This window comes from Sminthopsis crassicaudata, chromosome 2 (genome assembly GCF_048593235.1).
Source record: "Sminthopsis crassicaudata isolate SCR6 chromosome 2, ASM4859323v1, whole genome shotgun sequence".
Taxonomy (NCBI): Eukaryota; Metazoa; Chordata; class Mammalia; order Dasyuromorphia; family Dasyuridae; genus Sminthopsis; species Sminthopsis crassicaudata.
In genome coordinates, this window is record NC_133618.1 from 493,139,162 (window position 1) to 493,165,367 (window position 26,206).

At 37.1% G+C, this 26,206-nt stretch overlaps 1 protein-coding gene across 2 annotated transcripts in view; it reads right to left on the reverse strand.

Moving 5' to 3' along the window:
- The window catches only part of BBS2 (Bardet-Biedl syndrome 2), a 42,476-nt gene extending 27,860 nt beyond the window's left edge, over positions 1-14,616 (reverse strand). The window contains exons 1-4 of one of the 2 annotated variants that reach the window (XM_074293453.1): positions 14,341-14,616; positions 3,848-4,075; positions 2,190-2,315; positions 926-988 (exon numbers count right to left, since the gene is read on the reverse strand). In XM_074293453.1, the coding sequence (XP_074149554.1) occupies positions 926-988; positions 2,190-2,315; positions 3,848-4,075; positions 14,341-14,457 (534 nt within the window). In that variant the 5' untranslated portion in view covers positions 14,458-14,616. Of the gene's footprint in view, positions 1-925; positions 989-2,189; positions 2,316-3,847; positions 4,076-13,653; positions 13,811-14,340 lie in introns of those variants that run through there. The other variant, XM_074293455.1, reaches the window with a different exon arrangement.
- Positions 14,617-26,206: the final 11,590 nt, after the last annotated feature.

The following is a 26,206-nucleotide window of genomic DNA, read 5'->3' on the forward strand; positions in this document are numbered from 1 at the left end:
CTATCCACTGCTCATCTAGCTGCCCCTCAACATTTATTTTTGTAAGACTCTTGAATTCAAAATTTTTTTTCTCCATCCCTGTGCCATCTTCCCCCACACAAAACAGCAAGCAATATAATTAATATAGATTATACATATATAATCATTCTAAACATATTTCCACTTTAGTCATGTTGTGAAAGAAAAATCAGAACAAAAAGAAAAAAACAGAATCAAACAAAAAAAGGCAAAAATAATATGCTTCACTTCACATTCAGGCTCCATGGTTCTTTCTCTGGATGCAGATGGCATCTTCTATCTTAAGTCTACTGAAATTGTCTTGCTGAGAAGAGCTAAGACAATGATAGCTGATCATCACATAATAGTGCTATTACTGTGCACAATATTCTCCTGGTTCTGCCCACTTCATTTAGTATCAGTTCAGGTAAGTCTTTCCATGATTTTCTGAAATTAGCTTGTTCAGCATTTCTAATAGAATGATAATATTCCATTACATTCGTATGCCATAACTTATTCAGTCACTCCTCACCTGATGGAATTTCCTTGCCACTTCAAAAAGAGCTGCTGAAAACATTTTTGCACATGTGGATACTTTTCTTTCTATTATGATTTCTTTGGATATAGACCCAGTCCACCAATTTGGTTTTTAAGACAATATAAGCACATTATGAACCCTGTGATTGGGGTTCATTTAACTCTTTTAAACTGTAGATATTAATCTTGTATTTCAAAAAAATATAATTCAGATGCAAGGAACTAGTATGCAAAGTAGGCATCTAATTGCTCAGCATAGGGAAGATCAAATGGAGCCTATTACCAATTAATAGATAACAAAAAATTAGAAATATAACATTCATCTCTCAATATTAATATCACTGTCACAAGAAAAATTTTCAGCTGTATACACAGGAAAAGTACCACATACCTCCTTCTTCCCATCGCCATCAAAGTCACACAATGCTAAGGAATGAACATTGTCTCCAGTAACCTAAAATAAAAGCAAGAATCCTTAAAGTTCCCTCTTGTACTACATAATGTATTTTTTTCCAAATAGAAAAAAATAAGAGGATTTAATAAAGAGTCACAAGGTACTAATTAGTCTCTTTTTTCATGCAGAGAACAACAAATATAATTGTAATCAGGTTTAAGTTCCTCAACAAATCAATTACAATGCATACAATGGTAGCAATTGTTATTTTTCTAAAAATATTTAAGTTTACAAAGTATTTCCTGTATATTGTCTGATTTTATTTTCATAACAACTGTGAGACATAGACACTACAGTTATTATGGATCCCCCTTTTTTTTTGCTGAGGCAATTGGGGTTAACTGACTTGCCCAGGATCACACAGCTAGGAAGTATTAAGTATCTGAGGCTGGATTTGAACTCAGGTCCTCTTGGCTTCAGGGCTGGCACTCTATCCATTGTGCTATCTAGCTGCCCTTATAGACCCATTCTGCAGATGAAGAAATTAAGGCTCAAAGACAGTAAGTGACTTGCCTATGACCATACATATGTTGTAATTACCAGATTACATAATAAATAGATAGGGGCAGCTAGGTGGTGCAGTGGATAGAGCACCAGCCCTGAATTCAGGAGGACCTGAGTTCAAATTTGGTCTCAGACACAACATTTCCTAGCTATGTGACCCTGGACAAGTCACTTAATCCCAATTGCCTCAGCAAAAAATGAAAATAAAAAATAAAATCATCCTAACAAAATAAATAGAGAGATGAATAAATGGATGGATGGATAGACAGACATATGGAAAGATATATGCACATTATATACATACGTATACACACACACACACAAATATACATATACAAAAACTAGTATTCTGTTGCACTGAAAATATAGTACTTACTTATAGCTCCAATTCTACTACTGATGGGCAGTACAGGACCTTTGGCCAGAGACACTGGTTGTGCTGCACTCATAGGGACTCACCATATTGATGAGGACTTTGGTGTGGAAACCTGATTGACTTAGCCCATTGCAACTCAGAATTCCTGAACCCTCCAAATTCCCTAGACTCAGCCTCTCCAGTAGCTGGGATTATAAATTGGACTTGCACTAACAAGCCCAGCAAGTCATGAAATATTTAAGTAACATCATAAGGAAGATAATTTTTTATCAAAAGTAAATATTCTTCTAGGTATACAAAGGGTACTTTTTAGTTTCATACCGTCCAAAAGAGATCATTTCCTTCAAAATCAAAGCCCTGAAGAGCACAATTTCCACCAATAATCGCAAGAGGTGATGCAATATCTCCCAATGTCCCAAGTACTATTGCATTTGCCCCATCTGTAACCTAAAGAAAAAAGCAAAATGACTTACATTTAATGAGGTATCTACATTTGAATATGCATTATTTTTATCTACAGTCTCCAAATTATCTAATAATCACTAAAAAAAATTGTAGTTCAGAGCATTAGTGATAAATCAGGATTGCCAGTGAGGAAATCCAGGACAGAGAAAATAAGTGGCTTACTCAAGCCTAAGATAGCACCTGGATTAAACTCAGTCCTCTATTCTCTAAGCTCTCTTAGCAGGTTGCTATAGTAAACCCTAGGCCATTAAAATTCCTGAAAAAATAAATCATCTTAAATAGATGGTTGATTTTATCCTTTTACTCATTAAAATTAAAAAAAATTTTTTAGCTATTTTAGATGGAAATTTTCCTAAAATGTATTATGCATAAACTTGCTTTCTTAAACAGAATACACTGAAAAGAATTAAACTTTCCTTAACGTATATGGGTCTTTAATTGTTATATTACAGCAAGCATCCACTCAACTCCTTCTTCAATACCTCATTATGATATGAAAGTAACCCTGGGTTCTAGAACATTCTGTCAATATAGAACATGATCTGGTAAATCCAAATAGACTGGAAAACTTCAGGCACAAGACTAAATTCCTGTTGTCCAAGGACCACCCTAACTAAGATGGAAAAGAATCATCACCAAGTTTGTCTTAGGGTGATTAATTTATCAAACATAGCAACTCATGAATAATATCTACTAAAGCAAAATTTCTTAAACTATAGGTCATGTCATGTGGGATTACTTAACTGAATATGGGGGTTGCGAAAAATATGGCAACAGCAAAAGGTTTCTGAATGCTTTATGTTCTGCAGTATCAAATATTTCACTACAATTGAATTCTTTATGTAAAAGTAAACAAGTATATCCATTTCAGTATGCAAATTTGCTTTCATTTTTAATAAATGGTAAAATTATATGGTACCAAAGAATTATCTTTAAATGAATTTATTTATGATTTATCATCAATAAATGTTTGATTTGTATACCTATTTTATATACCCATATACATGGAGTCATGTAAGAAATTTCTCAGGTGAAAAAGGGTCATGATTAGTTTAAAAAAAAAAAAAAAAAGTTTTAAGAAGCCCTCTATTAAGATATGGAGGGTTAGAACCTGATAGATTAAGGGAATGACATCATGAATCCTTAAAGTAACAAGGTATCCAAATGTTGCCAAGATGTTCCCTAGGATCCATCAAGGGTCTATTGGACTGCTCATCCTAAAATATGACAACTGTGGTTTTTTGAGTTCTTGTGTCTGCTTTTTTTACCTTTATTGTTTTGTTTTCACTATCTTAGTGTAAGCTGTCATTTTCACTGTGGTCAGTCTATTTTCCACTTTCATTATTCACATGATTATGAAAGAGTTGGAATGGGGTCAACAAATGAGATTTTTGTCAGTCTCTCTATAGTTTATAAAAAGTGATGTGCTTAACGGATTTTATATTATATGTAATTTTGGGTATATATATATAAACATGAATTATATATCATATATCAACAAAATCATAACTTGCCTCTCTGTAAAATAAATCTGAGTTGTTGTAAACATCATAGGCCAAAAGATTAGTCTGAGTTCCCACCAGAAGACAATCATATCCTAATTCAGGGTTCAGTACTCCTGCTGTAAGACAGCTGACTGCCTGGTTAATGTTGAGAAGAGAAACATCTGCATCAAGGGGGCTCTGGAGAAGACGAGGTGTATTTAGGTGCTGTCTACGAGCATGAGGATTGTGAATAAAAACCTATCAAATAAAAACAAACAATTATATGTTATTCCATAAAATACCAAAAATTTTAAATAGCTAACAATCTTAATCATTCTGTAGCAACTAATAAATGTTACAAATATTCACCAAAAGGTACCACTCTCTTTAATCACCTATCAAGTTCACAAACTACATATACTACAGAATGATAAGACAAATAACTTTTAGTAATAGCTAATGTTATATGTGTTGTTATTCAGTCACATCCAACTCTGTGTGACTCCATGGGTGATAACATTCATGGGGTTTTCTTGGAAAAAATACTCGAGTGATTTGACATTTCCTTTTATAGAAGAGAAAACTGAAGCAAACAAGGTTAAGCGACTTGAGGGTCAAAGAGTGTCTGTGGTTGGATTTGAACTCAGGTATTCTTGATTCCAGAGTCAGAACTCTATCCATTGAGCTGCCTCCTTATAATATATGTACAATCATTGGCTACAGGTTTCCTAAGAGACTGTCAATAAATACACTTCAGGTGTTGCTTACTAGTATAACTGGCATCAGCCGTCCAGATGCTGTAGTACCTGTATTAATTAATCTAATATACAATTGTAGGATCCAGACTTCCCCAACCAAGGGAAGCCCAAGCCTCCTCTCCTACACTCCCAAACAAGAGGCACGCCAAAGAAAAAGGCTGGGGGGGGGAGGGAGGGAGCATAGTGGATAGAGCACCAGTCCTAAAGTCAGAAGGACCCCAGTTCAAATCTGACCTCAGACACTGTACACTTTCTAGCTGTGTGATCCTGCAAGTCACTTAACCCCAATGTCTCAGCAAAAAAAGAAGAAGAAAAAAAAAAGTCAGGGAGGTTGATTGTAAATATATAAATGGTTTAATAATCATAATGGGTTATTTTCAAAAGGGCTGTAGGGGGCCACTATCAGCCAACTTACAGGAAATCAGATCCCCGTGGTAGTGGTCAGACTATTCAGTGGATCCCCACAAAGGCCCCCCAAAAGTCCCATGGTAATCAAAGAAATCAAATAAAAGGAGGAGCTGCAAAGCATCATTATATGTCATTAGAGATTTGCATTATGCCTAACAAACAGTTCTAATTTTGGGCCTGGGTCCCAGCAACCTTGGGGGAATGCTTAGACACCCAAGATTATGTAGTGGATACAGTACAGATAATCATGGTATCAAAGTGATATCTTGCCATAACTTCTAGCTGGTTACTATGTCCATATTATGGTTTTCAATTCAATAGGGACTTCACAAGGCCATGCGTTGTTCAGTTTGAGTAAGTTCCCAGATGCATACACACAAGGTTATCTCCTAGGCAATGTATGAAAACAGCTTTCTCCACCCGTTTTGGAATGGCTCTCACCCCAGTAATATGGCTTTTACCCCACTAGTATGGCTCTTACCAATCAGGATTCCATAAACAATTATCCACTGTTAGTTTCTAAGAGTGTAATTACTGTATATAAAAAAAAAAATCACAAAATAAACCCTTCTATAGTTCTTTGATTCGGGAATCTACAAATCTATCTCTTAATCCTTAAAACAGCCTAACCAATTGTGATATCTCTAAGTCATAAAAATTCTATAACTTCCTGAAAGCTTTCATAGCCAAAGTCAATGAGATAAAGAAGTTAATTGAGGAATGACTGAATAAGTTATGATATACAAATATAATGGAATATTAATGTTACATGAAAAATTATGAATAGGTTGATTTCAGAAAAGCCTGGACAGACTTACATGAAATGATACTGAGTGAAGTGAGTAGAAGGAAGAAAACATTGTATGTACTAAGAATAAGATTAAGTGATAATCAAATGTGATGGACTTGGATCTTTTCAACAATGTGGCGATTTAAGACAATTCCAATAGAAGTGAGATGGAAAATGCCATTTGCATCCAGAGAGTGAACTATGAAGACTGACTGTGAATAGATGGATACTCTTTGCACTTTTTTGTATGATTTGTTTTCTTTTTTTCTTGTGTTTTTTTCCCTTTTGGTATGATTCTTCTTTCATAACATGACAAATATGCAAATGTTTAAAAGAATTGTATATGTTTAACCCATATCAGATGGTTTGGGACACAAAATCTTACTGAAATGAATGTTGAAAACTATCTTTACATGTATTTGGAAAAATAAAATACTATTGAAAAAAAGAGAATGAAATAAAAATATTTTTCCTTCAAAAAAAAAAACTTTAGGAAATAAATCATATGATTCAGTACAAAAAAAAAGTCGATTTACTATTAATATTTAAATAAGAGGTGTTTCTGTTTATAATTTCAAACTAGATTATTTTAAAGATTGTAAACAGATTATAAACTAAGGAGATGGCCTAATAAATTTTCAACTGTGTTGTTTAGAAGGGAGAAAATAGTTGTATCCAACTTTACCAAAAATATTCTACAAATAAGTTACCCTAGTGCTACATTTTAAAAAATCAACACCAAATGATCTTTCAGAAACAGAGTGTGCACTCTGGGAAGAGAGGGAATAGACTGATAATGGGGTAAATCTTATATGGGGGAATAACTGAAGAACTTTTGAATAGATGCTAAAAATTGTAATAAAAAATCTATTTAAGATTTTTACACATTTTTAAGAATTTTCCTCCAAGATTGTAAGATAATCAATAAACAAGCATTTAAATTCCTACTGTGTTGCCTGGCACTGTATGCAAACACAAAGACAAAAATTTAGTTCTCACCCTTGAAAATCTTATGTTCTATTAGAGGAAAACAACATATATAGATATAAATACAGGCAAAATATACACAAGCAAAATAAATTACTGTGAATAAATGTTTATAACTTATAAATACACATACATATATGCAAGCAAAATGAAAAAAAAAAACAGTGAGAAGTAAAGATTATTAAGTTTATATCTGCTATTAGCTTGTGAAGAATCTGGGGTTTGCTACCCCGAATGATCCTAATTAAGAACTATAGGATGGGATAACACTTCTCTTAATTCATTCCCTACTATTTAATGTACACATACTCATATTAATTGATTACTAGAGACAAATAAGATGTTCAAACTAGAACAATGATTACTACAATCTTGCCTTTTTAACTAGGAAAATGAAAAATGCTCAGAATTATGTAGGCCCTTCTGAAGAGTTGTTTTATGTTCTTCACAATTTGGATTCTTCTGGTCTTATATGAAAAGATCCCTGGCAATTAATTTGGTAGTCCCAGAGATCTAAATTTAAGGAAAGAAAAGGAAGGGAGGAAGGGAGAGAGGAAGACGAAGGGAAGGAGGAAGGGAGGGATGGAGAGAGGAAGGGAGGGAAGAAGAGAAGAAGGAAGGAAGGAAGAAAGGGAGGGAGGGAGGAAAGGAAGGGAAGGAAGAAGGGAGGGAGAAAAGAAGGAAAAAAGGGAGGGAGGGAGGGAGAGAAAGAGAGGGAGGGAAGGGGAAAAAGGAGGAAGGGAGGGAGAGAAGGAGAGAGGAAGAGAGTAAGGGAAAGAAAAAAGGGGGAAGGGAGGAGGGAGAGCAGAAAGGGAGGGAGGAAAGTCAGAAAAGGGAGGGAGAGGGAGAAAGGAGGAAGGGAGGTAAGAAGGAAGAGAGGAAGGAAGAAGTATTTATTCTGAAATAAACTATGTTAAAATACCTCTGCTCAGACTAGAATATGCAATGACACTCCTAGAACCAGGTTAGCTTTTAGAGTATGTTTAATAAACTCCAAACTTAAGCTTTCTTGTCAGAGTGTTTTGTCAGTCTCATGATAGTCATGTTCAGAATTCTCAACTTGAATGATTGAAAATAACTTTTTAGTCAAACTTTTTTAAACTCCTAAGACCTTAAATTCAAGAAGTAGTTATTTTTCTCTTTTTAGCTATTTTCAACAAAAGATCCTACTTGAGAATAAACCTTTGATGTCAAGCACTAAAGTTAGAATTTAGTCTTCAACAAAAGTCTTTAAGTTAAACTAGTGGTTTCCAAATTTTATAGTTATGCCCTTAGTTTTTAGGGAAAAAATTGTTGTTGCTTCCACATCTTTCCTAAAACAATCTATGCAAATTTCTTAGTATTTTATGCAAATAGTTAATTATAATTTTATAACAATTTTAAACACATAAGAATAATGTAATAAATATAGCTTTTTGTTAGTAAAATTATTTACAATTTTCACATTTGTTACATCAAATAATAATCACAATTATATTATTGTAATGAGTAACTTGTTTTTTGGCATTAAGTTTCTCAAAACATAGTGAATGAATAAAAGTACAATTATTAAGTTGTTATGTGTCAAGAACTATGCTATTAGGATAAAAACAGAAAAATCAAGGCAGTTCCTCTAAAAGAGAGAGACAACATATAAAAGAAGTTCAAGAACAGGGTAGGCACAAAGGCCTAGACAACCTAAGACGGCAAAGCCCTGAGGTCTCTGGATTATATAAATTGGGAGGGGAAAAGTGCACATTGATATAGAGGACTAAAAAACAATAGAAGACAGTGGCAGAGTAAATAAAAGACCTGGTAGTATAAGGAAGAAACAAAATAGAGCAATATAGGGGGCACTGAGGTGGACTCCAGTAAACAGTTGCAGAAAATGCACTAGACCAAATCCTCTTGTGGAGATCCAGAAAAAATCTCAATGGGTCATTTACTCAGCCAAGCATGGCAGAGGTGGATCGACAGATCTTTTGACACTGGGGACTGACTTTAGGCAGGAGCATCCTCAAGCTGAACATTCCAATATCCAGGAAAGAAGAATAGGTCCTAGACTAAACTGGATTTCCTCAGGCCTATAGCTGGGAATCACAAAGGAAAGATAGGTGTTAATTGGCAGTTTTGCTGCCTGCTACCCAGCTATGGATCTCAGGGCCAGGGAAGAGTGAAATGGGGCCTGCACAGTAGCTGACATTCTCTTGTAGTGGGGTCTTGGTCAGTAGGCCAAGAAAAGAGGAAGTTCAGAAGCCAGTTGCAGCAGAATGTCTGAGCCCAGGCACAGAGCAGGATCTCATTGCTCATCCCATAAGACCTTTAAAGAAATAGGATTTCCAAGCATCCTTGATAAAAAAGATCAGAGTTGTGGAGAAACTTTGTTGTTCAAACCCAAGAATGAAGGGAGAATAAAAAGGTGTACATGGGTGAACAATGATAAAAGAATAAATAAATGTAAACTGCTTACATCCAAATATGAGAAGATGATACATGTTCCACCCTGAATCCTATCATTATTACCAGAGTTCATAGAAGGAGTCTAATATTAAACAAAGCCTTGGAATGATCATGGTATAGACTGATAATCTTAATAAAAAGAATGAAAAGAGAGGAGAAAAGGATTACCTTGAGAGTTGGGGAGGGAAAGAAAGTTGGGGTAAATTATCTCATATAGTTGATATTCACAGGTATACATCTATAAAAACAATGAGGGTGTTAGGGGAGAATGGCTGCCCTCTGAACCCCACTCTTATTTCAACTGTTAAATGAAGAAAGAACACACACACACACATACACAGAGGCATGCACAAGCACAGATGTTTGCAAACAATACATTTAACTCAACAGGGAAACTGGAAGGAAAAAGAAGGGAAGTTTGATTAAGTGAAATTAGTCCTAAGCAAAATGAATTCCAAGGATGTACAAAACATTTATTGTTCTTTTTGAGGTGACTAAGAATAGAAATTTGAATGTTTGTAAACTGGGAAATGGAACAAGGTATGGAATATGAATATTATCAGGATAATGACCAAACAGGATTTCAGTGGACTAATGAGGAAACATGCTACCCACTTCTTGAAAAAGGTGAAGGATTCAATGCAGAATGAAACTTTTTTTTTTTAATATGACCAATGTATAAATTTGTTTTGACTGCCACTATGCGTTTGTTTTTCTTTGGGAAAGGGAGAGAAGGAGGATGCTGATGAATTTTTTTTTTTTTTTAAGAAAAATGCAGACAGTAGTTCAACTGTACTACTTCACTAATGGATCAAGATGAAGAATCAAGGAAAGCATAGCCAGTGCAGGGGTGACGGTGTAGGCCCTGACTCAGAAGCACTGGAGGTCACAGTGAAAGAGCAGAGTTTGTGATTGCTAAGAGGGAGACGTGTAATGACAACAGATTGTGGTCAGATAAGGGAATTTTGGAGTTCATAAACATGAGCACATAGTATTTTTTTTTTGCTCCTTTTTTATTATAGCTTTTTATTAACAAAATATATGCATGGGTAATTTTTCAGCACTGACCTTTGCAAAACCTTCTGTTCAAATTTTTCCCCTCCTTCTTCCTCCCTCCTCCCCTAGATGGCAGGTAGACTAATACATGTTAAATATGTTAAAGTATATGTTAAATACAATATATGTAGTATTTTTTTCTAACAAAGGAAACTTTTTATACTTAGCAACTCTGTACACAAATTTAAATGATATAAGCAATCTCTTATGTTAGACATTGTGGATTGAGGTTAGGGGTTTTCTCCTACTAAAACATCTAATTTTATCCAGAAAAAAAAAAAAAAAAAAAACCAGGTTTGACCAAAATATTATGCATGTACACTTTTAAGATATCATCTAAATTTATTAGGTTTCATGCTTTCTGCAACTGAAGTAGTCAAAGCAAACAGTAGGGTTTTCTTTTCTATCAAAACTGGTAGAATGGAATGTATCATAAATTCAGTATTTCAATTTCTTTTTATCTCTTGTTTTGGTATGTATTTCAGCCACTCCCATCAGATTTTCTCTTCAAGTTATGCATTTTATTCTCTTTTTTAAAAATTTGAGACAATAAAAATTTAAGATAATTAAATTTAATTGTTATAAATTCAAATAATTATTTTACCATTCTTATTCTTTCTTTTCTTTTTAAGTTGTAGATCTTTTGGGAAATAATTTATATTGTTCTTAACAAAACAAGTAACACTATTAAGACACTTTTAACTTCCAATGATGTATTAACTCTCAGTTTATATATATATATATATATATATATATATATATACACACACACACTTAAATGCAGGTCTCAATTCAACACATACCAAACTCAAATTCTTCTTTGTTCATACATATCAAATTATCACTAGAATGAATCCATTTTCTGTTGACATGTCTCATTTTTGTTGCTTTCAATTTGAACTCTTTTTTTTTTTTCAATGTATAGGGTTTTTTTTTGGTAAGGCAATTGGAGTTAAATGACTTGACTAGGGTCACACAGCTAGTGAATGTTAAATGTCTGAGGTCAAATTTGAACTCAGGTCCTTCTGACTCCAGTGCTAGTGCTCTATCCATTGTGCCATCTAGATGCCCCTTGAACTACATTTTTCATTGAAACAAATAGATTTATTTATCCTAAAAACATCCAATAATTTTGGCCATTTCTTTATTCTCTCCAGGCCCAGAGTCTTGAACTCACTCCACAATTTGAAAACTCTAGTGTATTCTGAGATCTTGAATGATAGAAATGACAGCTGAAGTGTACCCAAAGCAGAGTGGGGTCCAATACAGAGATTGTGGGAGATCTCTCAAAAGAATGTGTCCTCAACCTCTGCCTTAATTGTGACTTGAGTCTTTGCAATAATAAGTTGAGTTATAGATAAAAGCTGCAGGTGTTCAATTATATTAGGTAAACTTACATTTTTCTCTTATTTCCCCCTCCCTTTCATTAGCATTAAGGACCTAATGTGATAAAGAATGTGTTATTGACTAGCATTCTTTGTTTCTGGGACAGATTTTTAGTCTCTGGGCAAATTAGAGGATAAGCCTGGATTCCCCAGCCAGTGGGAGAAAAGGTCAGAAGGGGGTGGAGGTTTCCTAATTAGGGTCTATATAATCCTGTTTTTGTGGCTTGTGCTTTGCACTTCTCTACTGAGGACATTTTGTTTGTTGGGAGTTGTCCTTTCTCCAAAGCCCAATAAATTCTTTTTTTTTTTGCCTTTTACCTTGAGAGTCTTGATTTTAATTTTAATAAAGGTCCCTGTCCCACATACCTGTGATGCTACATCACCCAAAGTTACCTGCTCACTGCTTCCCATACACAACATTTCATCTCTTACCCCCATGTCTTCCCTTTCACCTGTTTTTTCAAATCTCTATCTTCAAGCCTTAGCTCAAGTACCACTCTTCCTACTGAGTCAGCTGGAATGCTAAGACAGGAGTCAGGAAGACCTCAGTACAAATCCAACCCTGAAGCTTACTTAGCCTTTGTATATCCCAACCCTAAAATGGGAACCATAATGACCCCTACTTTGCAATAAAAAGCATTTAGCATGGTGTCTAACACATATAGGAGCTATATAAACGCTTCTCGCCTTCCTTCTCCCTAAGGAAACCTTTCTTAATGTCTCTGTTGGTATTTTACACACATACCACTTCCCATTACATTGTATTTATATGTATAATATCTCTTGCTCCTAGAATGTCAAATATTTGAGGTCAGAAACTTTTCATTTTTGTGTCTCATTTCGATCCCCAGCTTGTTGAACTGAATTACCCCTCAACTCTATATTTCACTTTATCTGTACTCTAACAGATAGATTCATAAAATTAATGTCAGAAGCCCAAAAGTTAAGATTTGAATGTCCATGCCTTCTCTACCATTTAACTACTTTTGTGACTGTAGCAAAGTCATTTCACTGTCTCCTGACTTCAATTTCCTCATGTACAAAATGAAGATGGTTATAATCCCTGATCTGCCAACATCACATGTCAGAGGGCTAAGACAACATGTCAAATGTGAAAAGTTTTTTTGAAAGTTTTTTTTTGTAAAGAGTTACAAAAAGAGGTTCCAAAGATGTGAATACAAAGAATGCTCCTTAAAAGATATGTGTGTGTGCACATATATATTGTACCTAGGATATACTATAAGATATTTAATATGTATGGGAATGCCTGCCATCTAGGGGAGGGGGTGGAAGGAAGGAGGGGAAAAATTTGGAACAGAAGGGAGTACAACGGATAATGTTGTAAAAAAAAAAATTACCTATGAATATGTACTGTCAAAGAAAATGTTATAATTATAAAAATTAATTTAAAAAATTAAAAAAAAAAAAGAAAAGATATGTGTGTGTATGTGTGTGTGACAACAGGCCTTTAGTGTTTTATAGCCTTGTTCTCAACTGGAGACAAGAAAATGACCATGTCTAGTTTGTGTAATATATAACTGAAGATAGTGTCTGGAACATTGGAAGCATTTAATTTGATATAATTTGACTGAATAGAATTGAGACCTGCAGTGGAAAAAGTACTGGACTTGAAATTAGGAATTAGAGGAGCTGGTCAGATACTGGCTCAGCCACTTATCTTGTGTGATTTTTCAGACATGTGCAACTCCTTGTGGCCCCTTTTGGTGTTTTCTTGGCAAAGATACTGCAATGGTTTGTCATTTCCTTTTCTAGCTCATTTCACAGAGGAGTAAACTAAGGCAGGATCATATATCTAGTAAGTATCTGAGGCCAGATTTTAATTTGCGAACACGAGTCTTCCTGACTCCAGGACCTGGGGCTCCATCCATGTAGCCACTTAGCTGCCCCCTCTAATCTGTGTGGCTTCTCCACGCCTCAGTACCCTTCTCAGGTAAATGAAAATGCTGGGCTAAGGTCCCTTCCATATCTAAATCCTAAAGCTCCATGAATTACCGAAAGATCAGTAGTAATGCAGGGCCCTGTGATCACCTCATCCATTGTCTGAGCATCCCTCTAACTGTGATCTGGGAGATTCTGCATCAGGATGGTGGCCGTTCTTGGACACAAGATGAAGTTTTACGTGTTGCAAGGCGATGTATCTAGTGAAAGGCTTTCAAGCTGAAAAAGATCTAGAATGTCGTTTAGCTCCTCCTTCACGTTACAGAAAGGAAGCTCAGCCCGGGTAACCTGTAACCTGCCCAGGTTCATTCGGTTTGCAAGTACTAGAGAAGATATTCGAAGCCGGTCCTCTGATTAGGGCTGCTTTTCAAACGCTGAAAACCTACATGAGAGATGGAAATAGCTGAATAATGAAGTACTGTTTATGTGTGTGTTATATAAAATATGAATGTGTTACATAATAGCATGTCAGGTATGTGATATATGATGGGAGACAGCGAGGGGGGACGCGCGGTGGAGGAAGCAATCTGTTGGAGGATTATTATTGATAATTACAATAGTAAGAACCCTACAGCACACTGTGCGGCGGCGGCGGCGGTTGCCTGGCAACCCTGGCTGGGGGAGGGGATAGAGAGGGGAGAAACGCAAAAGGGAGGAGCAGGGGGGTTGGGAGGGGGGGGTGGCATCCTCCCTCCTCCCGAAGAGGCAGCCATAGCACCGCGGGAGGCTGGGCCCCTTTACCTTGCCGGCTTGGGTGGCGGCCGCCAGGCACGTGTGGGTCCCGTCGTAGCGACCCACGGCCACCATGCGGGGGCTGATTTTATGGCGCAGCTTCAGAGTGAACACAGGCAGCAGCATGATAGCGCCGGCGGCTTCTCCTCCGTCCCCGAGGGGCTCGTCCGCGGGATGGGACAGTAATGCGGCACAGATTCTGGGAGTCTCCGCCACCGGCAGGAAGCTGCGCGGGCCCGACTCGGCAATTCCTCCGGCTGCCTCGGTCCCGACCCAACCACGCCTCTCCCTTTGGGATTAGCCCCGCCCCGCCCCACCTCCCTTTCGGCCCCGCCCCCGCTTCTGGCCTACCACACTTAGATCTCCGCTTTGCCCCGCCCTCTTCTTTTCTACTCCTCCTCTATTTCGACGTCACACAAGCCACACCTCCTCCTGTTTAGTTTAAATTTAAACCCTGCCCTTGGGTCCTTCCCCATTCTTCATTAGCCACACCCCTCGCTTCTGCGCGGCCTCGGCTTCTTTAGTCCCACCCCCTCGTGGTGATCTGCTCCACCCCTTCCTCTGCCTCGGCCCCGCCCCCTTCGCTGCATCTCCTTGGGCGGCTACTTAGCCTAAAGATGGTGCCAAGTTTTCTAGCGTCCTCCAGAAGCGGAATCTCGCATCTATCTTCCTGCCTGCTGCTCCACGTCGCGCTTCTAGGTCCCGGGCAGCCGAACTCTGTGTCCCCGAACTGACTCCCTTCCGAGGGCCGGAGAGGGGGAGGGGATCCCGCTCCCACCGCAGAGCTTTCCCTCAGGGTCTGTCCCCCCACCCACACACCGCTCACCCAGAACCGCCTTCGAATCCCAGAGCCTGAGCGGGAAACGACCCCTGAGGCCGCGGGGTCCCCCGTGCGCGGACTGCTTCCCGAGGCCCTCATTCCGCGCCTGCACGGCTCAGACTGTTTCCTCACACGTCTCCAAGAAAAAGGCTATTGTGCAGAGCAGCTTCTGCAAGTCTGCTGAAACCTAGGGACTCTTTAGAATCAATTTTTTTAATGCATAAAAATAAAGGATTACAAAAGGAACCATTATTTTGAAACAATCATCCAAATACTCAATTTTTAAGTGCATAAATTAAGAATCCAAGCGCCTGCCTAAGATCTGCTCTGTGCAACTTCTCCGTTATGTTATGGCCTCCATGTCGGACACAGCTCCTCTCAAACGTTTGAGGGCAGACAGCAAGTGTCCGTGGGCTCTAGTGGACTTCTGCCTAAACACGTGCGCGGTTCTCTCAGATGATTTTCACACGGCGCGGTCTCCCCTCACTGTGTCCCGGCCACTCCAGGAGTCTCTACAGTCTATGCAGAACCGAACCCCCCAAAAAAGCACGGCTTAGTTTGTTGGGCAAAAACAGTTGGGAGAAGTCATTAAGACAACATTAAAGTGCAATCTAAACCTGGATATACTTGCATTGAGAAGAGCAGTAAGTGCCCATAATCTCCACAGCTGTACCAGGCCTCCTCCATTTTATCTTTGTGAAGTTTATATCTTAATCCAAGTTCAAAAAGTGAGACTTTAAAAAGGGTACATCTATAGCAACCTAATCTTTGACAAACCCAAAGATACCAACATTAGGGATAAAAATTCATTATTCGGAAAAAACTGTTGGGAAAACTGGACATTAGTATGGCAGAAATTAGATATGGATCCACACTTAACACCATATACCAAGATAAGATCAAAATGGGTCCATGATTTAGTCATAAAGAGGGAGATAATAAATAGATTAGAGGAATAGAGGATAATCTACCTCTCAGACCTGTGGAAGAGGAAGGAATTTATGACCAGAGGAGAACTAGAGATCATTATTGATCACAAAATAGAAGATTTTGATTACATCAAACTAAAAAGTTTCTGTACAAATAATACTAATGCAAACAAGATTAGAAGGGAAGTAACAAATTGGGAAAATATTTTTAAAAACAAAGGTTCTGACAAAGGTCTCATTTCCAAAATATATAGAGAACTGACCCTAATTTATAAGAAACCGAACCATTCTCCAATTGATAAATGGTCAAAGGATATGAACAGACAATTCTCAGAGGAAGAAATTGAAACTATATCCACTCACATGAAAGAGTGTTCCAAATCACTACTGATCAGAGAAATGCAAATTAAGACAACTCTGAGATACCACTACACACTTGTCAGATTGGCTAAGATGACAGGAACAAATAATGATGAATGTTGGAGGGGATGTGGGGAAACTGGGACACTAATACATTGCTGGTGGAGTTGCGAAAGAATCCAGTCATTCTGGAGAGCAATTTGGAAATATGCCCAAAAAGTTATCAAACTGTGCATACCCTTTGACCCAGCAGCGCTACTACTGGGCTTATATCCCAAAGAAATACTAAAGAGCAGAAAGAGACATATATGTGCCAAAATGTTTGTGGCAGCTCTTTTTGTTGTAACTAGAAACTGGAAGATGAATTGATGTCCATCAGTTGGAGAATGGTTGGGTAAATTATGGTATATGAAGGTTATGGAATATTATTGCTCTGTAAGAAATGACCAGCAGGAGGAATACAGAGAGGCTTGGAGAGACTTAAATCAACTGATGCTGAGTGAAATGAGCAGAACCAGAAGATCACTGTACACTTCAACAACAATACTGTATGAGGATGTATTCTGATGGAAGTGGAAATCTTCAACATAAAGAAGATCCAACTCACTTCCAGTTGATCAATGATGGACAGAGGTAGCTACACCCAGAGAAGAAACACTGGGAAGTGAATGTAAATTGTTAGCACTAATATCTGTCTGCCCAGGTTGCATGTACCTTCGGAATCTAATGTTTACTGTGCAACAAGAAAATGATATTCACACACATGTATTGTACCTAGACTATATTGTAACACATGTAAAATGTATGGGATTGCCTGTCATGGGGGGAGGGAATAGAGGGAGGGGGGGATAATTTGGAAAAATGAATACAAGGGATAATATCATAAATATATATATATATAATAAAAAAGTATTAAGTAAAAAAAAAAAAGTGAGACTTTAACAAGGATACGAGCTCTATTCCCGTTACATTTAATCTTATTTGTGCAGTAAGTAGGCTTTCTGGCTCAGTCTCCCAGTTAGACCAACTACATCTCATCCTATGGAGCACCTAGGTTTGAGAGTATCATCTCTATGCTTAGTATTAATTTTATTTCATTTTGTTTTGTTTTGTTTTAGCAAAAAAGTGGTTTCCTTGATTGGCTTTTAATTAGATCTATTTTTGCTTTTGCTTTGTCTGAGAGCAGCGATTGCTTACCCTTCCTTTTTTTACTTCAGTTAAATAAAAGGAGCTTTCCTTGAAATGATAAGTAGTATTTATCTAAAACCATTAGGAAGCATCTTTAATGGGGATGAGATAAATGATGAAAAAATGCTCATTATCAGTATATTGACATTAATCAATATATTAATATGCCTATCATTTTATTGAGCTAGAAAAAAATGAATAAATTAATCTGGAAGAACAAAAAAATCAAGAATATCAAGAGGATTCATGGGAGGGAAAAAAACATAAAGGAAGACAGTCTAACCATACCAGATCTCAAAACTGTACTATAAAACAGTAATCAAGAAAACAGTCTTGTACTGGCTGAGAAATAGAGTAGTGGATAAGTGGAATAGATTAGGTACACAAGGCACAATGATAAATGACCATAGTAATCTAGTGTTCTATAAATACAAAGACCCAAACTTTTGAGACAGGAGTATACTTGTACAGTATCAAGAAACTGTGTGGCAAAAACTAAATATAAATCTTTTCTTTTTTTTTTTTTCTTTTCTTTTTTTTTTTTTTTTTTGAGGCAATTGGGGTTAAGTGACTTGCCCAGGTCACACAGCTAGGAAGTGTTAAGTGTCTGAGTTTGAACTCGGGTCCTCCTGAAGTCAGCACCAGCACTCTATCCACTGCACCAGCTGACTGCACCAGCTGGCTGCCCCAACTAAATATAAACCAACATCTTTTACCATATGCCAAGATAAGGTTAAAATAGGTACATTATTTAGTCATAAAGGATGATTTTTATAAGCAGATTAGGGGAGGATGAAATGTATGGGTCAGATGCTTGGATAAGGGAAGAATTTGGGACTAAACAAAAGATAAAATTATGAGGTATGAAATAGATAAGTTTGATTATATTAAAATGATTTTTACAAACAAAATCAATGTGACCAAAATTAAAAGGAAAAAAAAGATGGGAAAAAATTTTATACTGTGTCTCTGATATGGAGAATTGAGTCAGATTTATAAGAATTTATAAGAATTCCACAATTGATAAATGATCAAAGAATATGAACAGGTGAAGAAACCAAGTTATCTATAATTATATGAAAATATGCTCTAAGTTATGTTTGATTAGGGAAATGCAAATTAAAACAATTCTGAAGTAGCACCTCACAAACCTATCAAATTGGCTAATATGACAGAAAAGGAAAATGCTAAATGTTGGTGGAGGTGTGGGGAAAGTAGGACCTTAATGCATTGTTGTCAGAATTGTGAACTGATCCAACTATTCGGGAGAACAATTTGGAACTGTGCCTAAAGGACTATAAACTGTGCATCCAACTATCTGTCCATACAAATAGCAATCCCACTAGTAGATTTGCATTCCAAAAAGACTAAATAAAAGGGAGTAAGACATATTTTTACAAAAATATTTATAGTAGCTCTTTTTGTGATGGAATTGGAAATTGAGAAATGAATCAACAAGCCATGGTATATGATTGTAATGGGATATTATTGTGTTATAAGAAATGATGACCAATGTGATTTCAGAAAAACCTGGAAAGACTTCAATGAACTGATATAAAGTGAAATAAGTAGAACCAGGATAGCAATATTGTATGATGATTAACTGAGAATGATTTAATTATGCTCAACAATATTATGATCCAAGACAAATTTCAAAGAATTCATGATAAAAAATGCTACCCACCTCCAGAGAATCTGAAGGAGCCTGAATGCAAATCAAAGCAAACTTTTTCACTTTATTTTTTGTGAGGTTGTTTTCCCTTGGTCTTTGTTCTCTCTCACAACATGACTAATATAGAAATATGTTTTGCATGATTGCACTTGCATAACTTATATCAAATTGATTACTATCTGGGGGGCAGGAGACAGCAGAGTATGGAGGGAAAATATTTGGAACTCACAAATTTTTTAAATGTTAAAAATTATTTCATCGTATAATCTTGTTGTTGCTGTGTACAGCGTTTTTCTAGTTTTACTAATTTAGCATCAGTTATTGTAAGTTTCTCCAGACCTCTCTAAAATCATCCTGTTGATTGTTTCTTATAGAACAATAATATTTCATAACACTTATATACCATAATTTATTCAGCCAATCTCCAATTGATGGGCATCCACTCAGTTTCCAGTTTTTTGCCACTACTAAAAGAACTGCCACAAGCATTTTTGCACATGTGGGTCCCTTTCCCTCCTTTAAGATCTCTTTGGGATATAAGCCCAGTAGAAACACTGCTGGGTCAAAAGGAATACACAGTTTGATAATCTTTGGGCAGAGTCCTTTTGGACTCTCCAGAATTGTGGCCAGGGTTTTTCTAATACTATTGCTCACAAGCCCCCATCCAGGGTGCTCATCCCAGATTATCAAGTATCCAGCCAGAGTTAATTAGGTTTTAGAAACAGGTATTGATTAAGGTGGTAAGAACAGTTGGTACAAAACATTCCTCCTTCCCCACATTTAGAAGAAACTTTCCAACAGGTATGACAAAAGAATAGTGAAAAGTTTCTGATTATTGGAAGTTCTTTTTTTTTTCAATTTGTGGAATTCTCCCTGAGGCATAGCTCTTTGCTGGGCTTTGGTAAATGCAGTAATTTTCTCTGCTCAGAAGATGTTGTAATCCCTGAAGCTCTTTTCTCAGTCTGTCTATTTTGTTTTCTCTTAAACCCCAACTAGATGCATTGTTTATTAATATTCTTCTCTGTCCTATAGACATATATAATGGGAACAGGGAGAGGAAGGAGTAGGTAATAAGAGAAGGAGTGATGTTTCCTTTGGGATCACTTTTCCCATTCTGTTTAGAATAGATATAAGGATATGTCTATTCAAAACACCCACCTAAACCCATCTACCTGATTTGATCAACTGCCTCCTGCTGCAATATCTTCTCCAATAATATCTAATCTTTCAACCAGTTCTAATGTTCCTAAGTCACATCACTTAATTTCATCCAATGACATAAAACACTTCAAGTCTTCCAAATTAATTAAGGACTTATTTGTAACTTGTTGGTACCTAGCTTGTGCTTTTTGATGAGGTAATAGAGAACCTCAAAATGATGAGGTAACTTGAACCAAATCATGAGGTAAATACCTAATAATGAGGTATTTACCTCAATAGGATTAAGTGAGGTCTAGTGGCAGGATTCAGGGTACAGGGAGTCACATGGATCTCCCCTGCAACCCCCTTAGGATTCGGCACAAGGATACAAAGTTAAATCAGGTCTAGTGGCGTCAAGAGTTCCCTGTAAATGAATTTACAGGCCCGAAAACCTAGATGGGTAAAAAGATGTTTATTGCAGGGTTTGGAAGCAAGGTTAAGGTTTGGTTAGTAAAAGGCATTAGATAGAGGAAGATAAACGCCAAAAGCGGCGGGGACAGAGAATCTCTGATGCAAGCATCTTGGCCGGCATCTTTCAAATCTCTGAACCAAAGGTGATTATAGCTTTGCTCTTTTTATCTGCTTGAAGAAGTAATGGGCGGAGCTCAGGTTAATTCCTAGAAGGCCAGATTTTTGGCGGGCTTTATGCAAGCCAGCTCAGATCCAGTGGGGGGCTGGTTACAAGCCCAGACTAGTTTGACCAGATCTTGTATCAAAGTCCCAAGTCCCAAAGGAAGTTGTAGATCAAACAAGGAACATCAAGGGGCTACCGCCCTCAACACTTTTCACTGATTGAATGACTGGTTGATTCAATAGAGGTGTCTAGACTTTGTTTACACCTTTGATTGATTAATACACCATTATTTAATTGAAGAGACTTCTCACCTAATAAAGATATCACAGTGTAGAATATCTTGCTAATTACATTAAGTAAAAGGGATATTCTTACAAAGCATACATTTGATTTTCTTTTATTAAGGTATGAGTTCCTCAAAGGCAGAGATTTTCATTTTTGCTCTGTATCCTCAACATCTAGCACAATGACTGATACATTTTCTTATTGCTGTTCAGTCAAGTCGAATCTTCATGACCCCATGAGGGAAATATGCTATCCATGGAGTTTTCTTGGCAAAGATACTGAAGTGTTTTGCCATAGCCTTCTCCAGTGGACTAAGACAAACTGAGGCTAAATGACTTGCTCAGAATCACACAGTAAGTGTATCAGGCCAGATTTGAACTCAGGTCATCTTAATTTCAGCCCCAGAACTCTATCCATTGAGCTATCTAGATGCTTTGACTGTAACTTATTAGGGACCTAGTACATGCTTGTTAAACTAAATGAATTGTCAAAGGGATTAAATACTTATAAGCCCTTCCAAAAGTTACACACCCAGAAAGTCTTGGATTTAAATATGTTTTACTAATTATGGACAGAGAGCAGTGTCCTAAGCCCCAAGGAGCAGCATTTCTGCCTTATAAGAATAAATTTCTTTGTCTAAAGGGAGAAACTAGTCTTTTATTTTTCCATGTGTTTTTAAAATATACATCTATGGCGTTTTCTGCACTTGTGGTCACAACGACAAGCACTTTGGTAGATTATAATAGAGCAACAAAAAAATCTCACAATTCTGTGCTTCCAAAGAGTCTGAGTAACAAAGATGATACTGTTCTTTATTATAAAGCTGTACTCATGGGAAAAAGAGAGGCTCAAAATTGAAGAACACAATTCTGGATGGTCTTCAAAGGAAGGTGAGGTCATATATATATCCAAATTTCAAATATAAATTTGTTTGTTGTTTTTATGGTTTTTTCTTGGCTGTTTTTTGATTACAGTGACTGAATTCTCTCTTGGAGATGAGTGTCCAAGGCTTTTTTCTCATCCCACAGAAACTTAACATGTACTAGTTTAAAAAAAATTTTTTTTAAACAACCTTAACAACCCTTTAACAAAACATTCATGCTTGCTTAGTACAGCAAATGGAATATAGTAAATGCTTAATAAAGGTTTTCTTTCTTATTTTTACTTAATTTTTTAAATTATGAATTTAATAAACACCAAACAAAATTAATATTTCTAAACATATGCAATAGAACAGAAAAAAAAATGAATCTCCACCTTGTATAACCTGAATTTCTACATAACAAATAAAACATGTAACTTTCAAAACTATCATGCTTATCTGGCCTTCCTTCTGTTCTCTTTTGTGCATTAAAAATGCTTTGGTCATTCTCTTTCTCATTTTTGGGGGGTTTCTTTTCTTTTGGCAAAACTATCCACAGCCCTTTCTACCCACCCCTCAATGAAAAGAAACAAACAACAACAAAAAAAATTCACAAAAGTCATACAAAATAAATTCCCACATATAATTGGATTTAAATTAGGCAAATCTGGAAAATTAGTCATATTCATCATTCTCATGGATGAATTTCTTAAGCTTTCAAGATGTATGATACAATGTAAATTTATGCTTTAGTGTTTTCATCTCTATTTGAATGGAATTCTGGAATATTTCTGTTTCATAGTTATAAAAAAAATTTGTCAGAGATAATTATTCCCCTGATATAGACAATATTTCCAGCCATAGGAAGTAAAAAATTCTCCAGACATTTTTGAGTAAATGTTTCACAATCTAATGAAAATGCCCAAATTTGCATTGTCACCTGGACTTTTGACAATGGTTTGAGTTAATCTTGGATGAAAAGGTATGTTTCATCAAGAAAAATTACCTTTTTCTAAATCTTCAGTACTCTAAACATTGGATCTTATTGCCTGTGATAAACTTTTTTTCTTACATCAGCAAGAAGTTGTTTTCCCCCTACTGGTCCTGGTGTTCTTCCAGCTTAAGCCTATTCCTCATTACAGAGGAATCATTATCTCTCCAGCTTCTAGGTACCTTTGAAAGTCTTTCTTTTTTTTTAAGGATGCACTATTTTGAAGTAATAATCTGTCAGTTCTTGGTGTTGAGATTTTTATTGTATTTGCTTTTGCTCTGCAGGTACTGACTTTACTTCATTGTGGGCTTGATTGAACCTTGAAATGCTTAATTTCCTCAGCTGATGTGAGATTTGTAAGAGTCATGGAAGTGTACTCTCTGAGAGTTATAACTTTTTCTCATTTCCTTATTCATTCCTAAAAAAACCCCAAACTTATATAATTAAAAATGCCACAGAGAAAAATGAAATAGGCGTGTTTAACAGAAATTCTAGCACTCAATTGATTAAGAACTAGCTAATGGTAGGAAAACAAAGTCAAATCAGTTTCATCTGGTCAAGGTCAAAATGAAGCCACATCAAAATGCTGTGATTGTCCTGAGTAATTTGCTTGCCGCTACTGGTTTGGCCAATAGGCTTTCTCTTATTCCATTCAGTTTTTCCTGTCTGGAAAATTAGGCCAACTGCACTGTTTTACAGTAGAGAGAGTTCTGAATTTCGAATCAAAAGAGTGTAATCAAATCTTGGCTTTGCCATTAATTATCTATGTAATTGGGGCTGCTCAGGATGCTTTAGATAGAATACTGAACTTGGATCAAGAACACTCATCTTCACGAATCCAAATCTAGCCTCAGATACTTATTAGTTACATGAGGGCAAATCAATTAACCGTGTTTGCCATAGTTCCTCAACTGTAAAATATGCTGGAGAAGGAAATGGCAAATCACTTCAAGTATCTTTGCCAAGAAAACCATAAATGGGTCCACAAAGAATGGCCACAATTGAAATAACAACTGAACGACTAAGCATCTATGTAACCTACACTAGTCCCTTTAACTCTCTGAGTCTGTGTTCATTTACAAAAATGAGTGAGCTATTGGGTGTGGTTGTGAACACCTGTGATCCCTGCTGTGTGAAAAGGCTGGGGCTGGTAAATATTTTAAGTTCAGAGTTCTGAACTACAGTAATAATAAGCTTATTGAATTTCTTTGCTAAATCCAGAGTCCTAAGAAGGTGAGCTACAGGCTACTTGAAGAAGAACAAACCAGATCAGTTCAGAAAATGAGTCACATAGCTAGTAAATATTCAATGTCAAATTTGAATTCAGGTCCTTCTGCCTCCCAGTGGACCACCTATCCATCTCCTCCCATTTATTTATTTATTTATTTATCTGTTTGTTTGTTTATTTATTTATTTATTTTGAGGCTGGAGTTAAGTGACTTGCCCAGGATCACACAGCTAGGAAGTATTAAGTGTCTGAGACCAGATTTGAACTCCAGTCCTCCTGAATTCAGGGCTGGTGCTCTATCTACTGTGCCACCTAGCTTCCCCCTACTCCCATTTTAAAATTCTAACTTAATTTCAGATTAAAATGTCACATGAATTTTTATTAGAGGATATGAAATTTAAAGGTTTGCTTTTAAACTCTAAGTGTTAGGAAAAGAGAAAACTCCCAATATGTTGACTGGGAATCTTCTGAATTTCTTCCTGGACCAAGAGAACCATTTGCCTTTTCCCCACAGAACACTTTCAGGGAGCAAACTCACCCTCCTTCCTTCTCTCCCCGAACTCCCCCATCTTTGTTTTGGATAGGCAGGTTCTCTATTCTCATGAAGTATTGATGTGGGTTAAGATTCCTTTCTGATTCCCAACCCCCATGAATTCCCGATGGGAGCTGGGAGAGCCTGGATATCTCCCATTGGATCTGAGCCAACTTGGGCTGTCCCAGCCCCCATTCTAATGATCTGCTCAGGTTTCCCAACCCTCACCCCAAGTACAAACAGTTTCCTTATCTAAAAAACCATTGAATTCCATTCAAATTCTAACCCTGGCTAAAGCTCAAGCCAGAAGCAAACCTGGGACTCCACCCACAAGCCCTTTGAGATTGCCAAAAGCCCCCCCTTATTATAAAAGGGACAAAACTGGAGTCCAATCTTTGCAGAAGTCCCAAACATGGCATCTTTACGCTGGCCAAGTCAAGGATTTCTGCCCACCCGTGCCAAACCTGGCCCTGGTGTCTTTCTACCTTTACTCTTACTTCCAAACCCCACAATAAACCTCTTTTATCAATTTAGGTTTTTCCAGTCTGCAAATTCCTTTACAGGGGACTCTTGTGCTGCCACTAGACCTCATTTAACTCTGTATTCTTGCACCGAATCCAAAGGAGTTGCAGGGGAGCTCTATTTGACTCCCTGTACCCCAAACATGCCACTAGACTGCAATTAAACCCTACTTTCATTTAGATACTCCTTACCTAATTCTCATCAGTATGAGTGGTTTAGGATTCTGGGCCATTTCTAGCCTTGTCCTCATGGCCACTGGCACCCTAAGGCAGAGGTTACAGAGCTCCCATGGTTTTTACTGCTTCAGGATGGGGCAGCAATTGACTCTTAACCAAGTAAAAGCCCAGAATAGAGAAAAGCCGAGGAGGTCCAAAGAAAGAGGGCAAACCCACAGCAAGAAAGGTAGCTGGAGGGAGTGGAGGGGCAAGAAGAGGAGAAAAGGAAGAATTTGGGAGTCTTATTGATAGGAGTTGAGGCCCCTTTAAGAGTCCATTCTGATTTCTCAACCCCCATGGCTGACCTTGATTCACAAATCCTGGTCAAAAAGCACCCTTTTGAATATCCAGGCCCAGCCCCCACTATCAGCTCAGCTTTCCCCAGTCCCCACAGTTTCTAACTTATCTGAAAAGCTCACCAGAACTTGGCACTGCCCACAATCTTCTTTTAGGTATAAAAGAGCCAAGCTGGAGCTCTCTCTTTGCAGGAGCCCTTC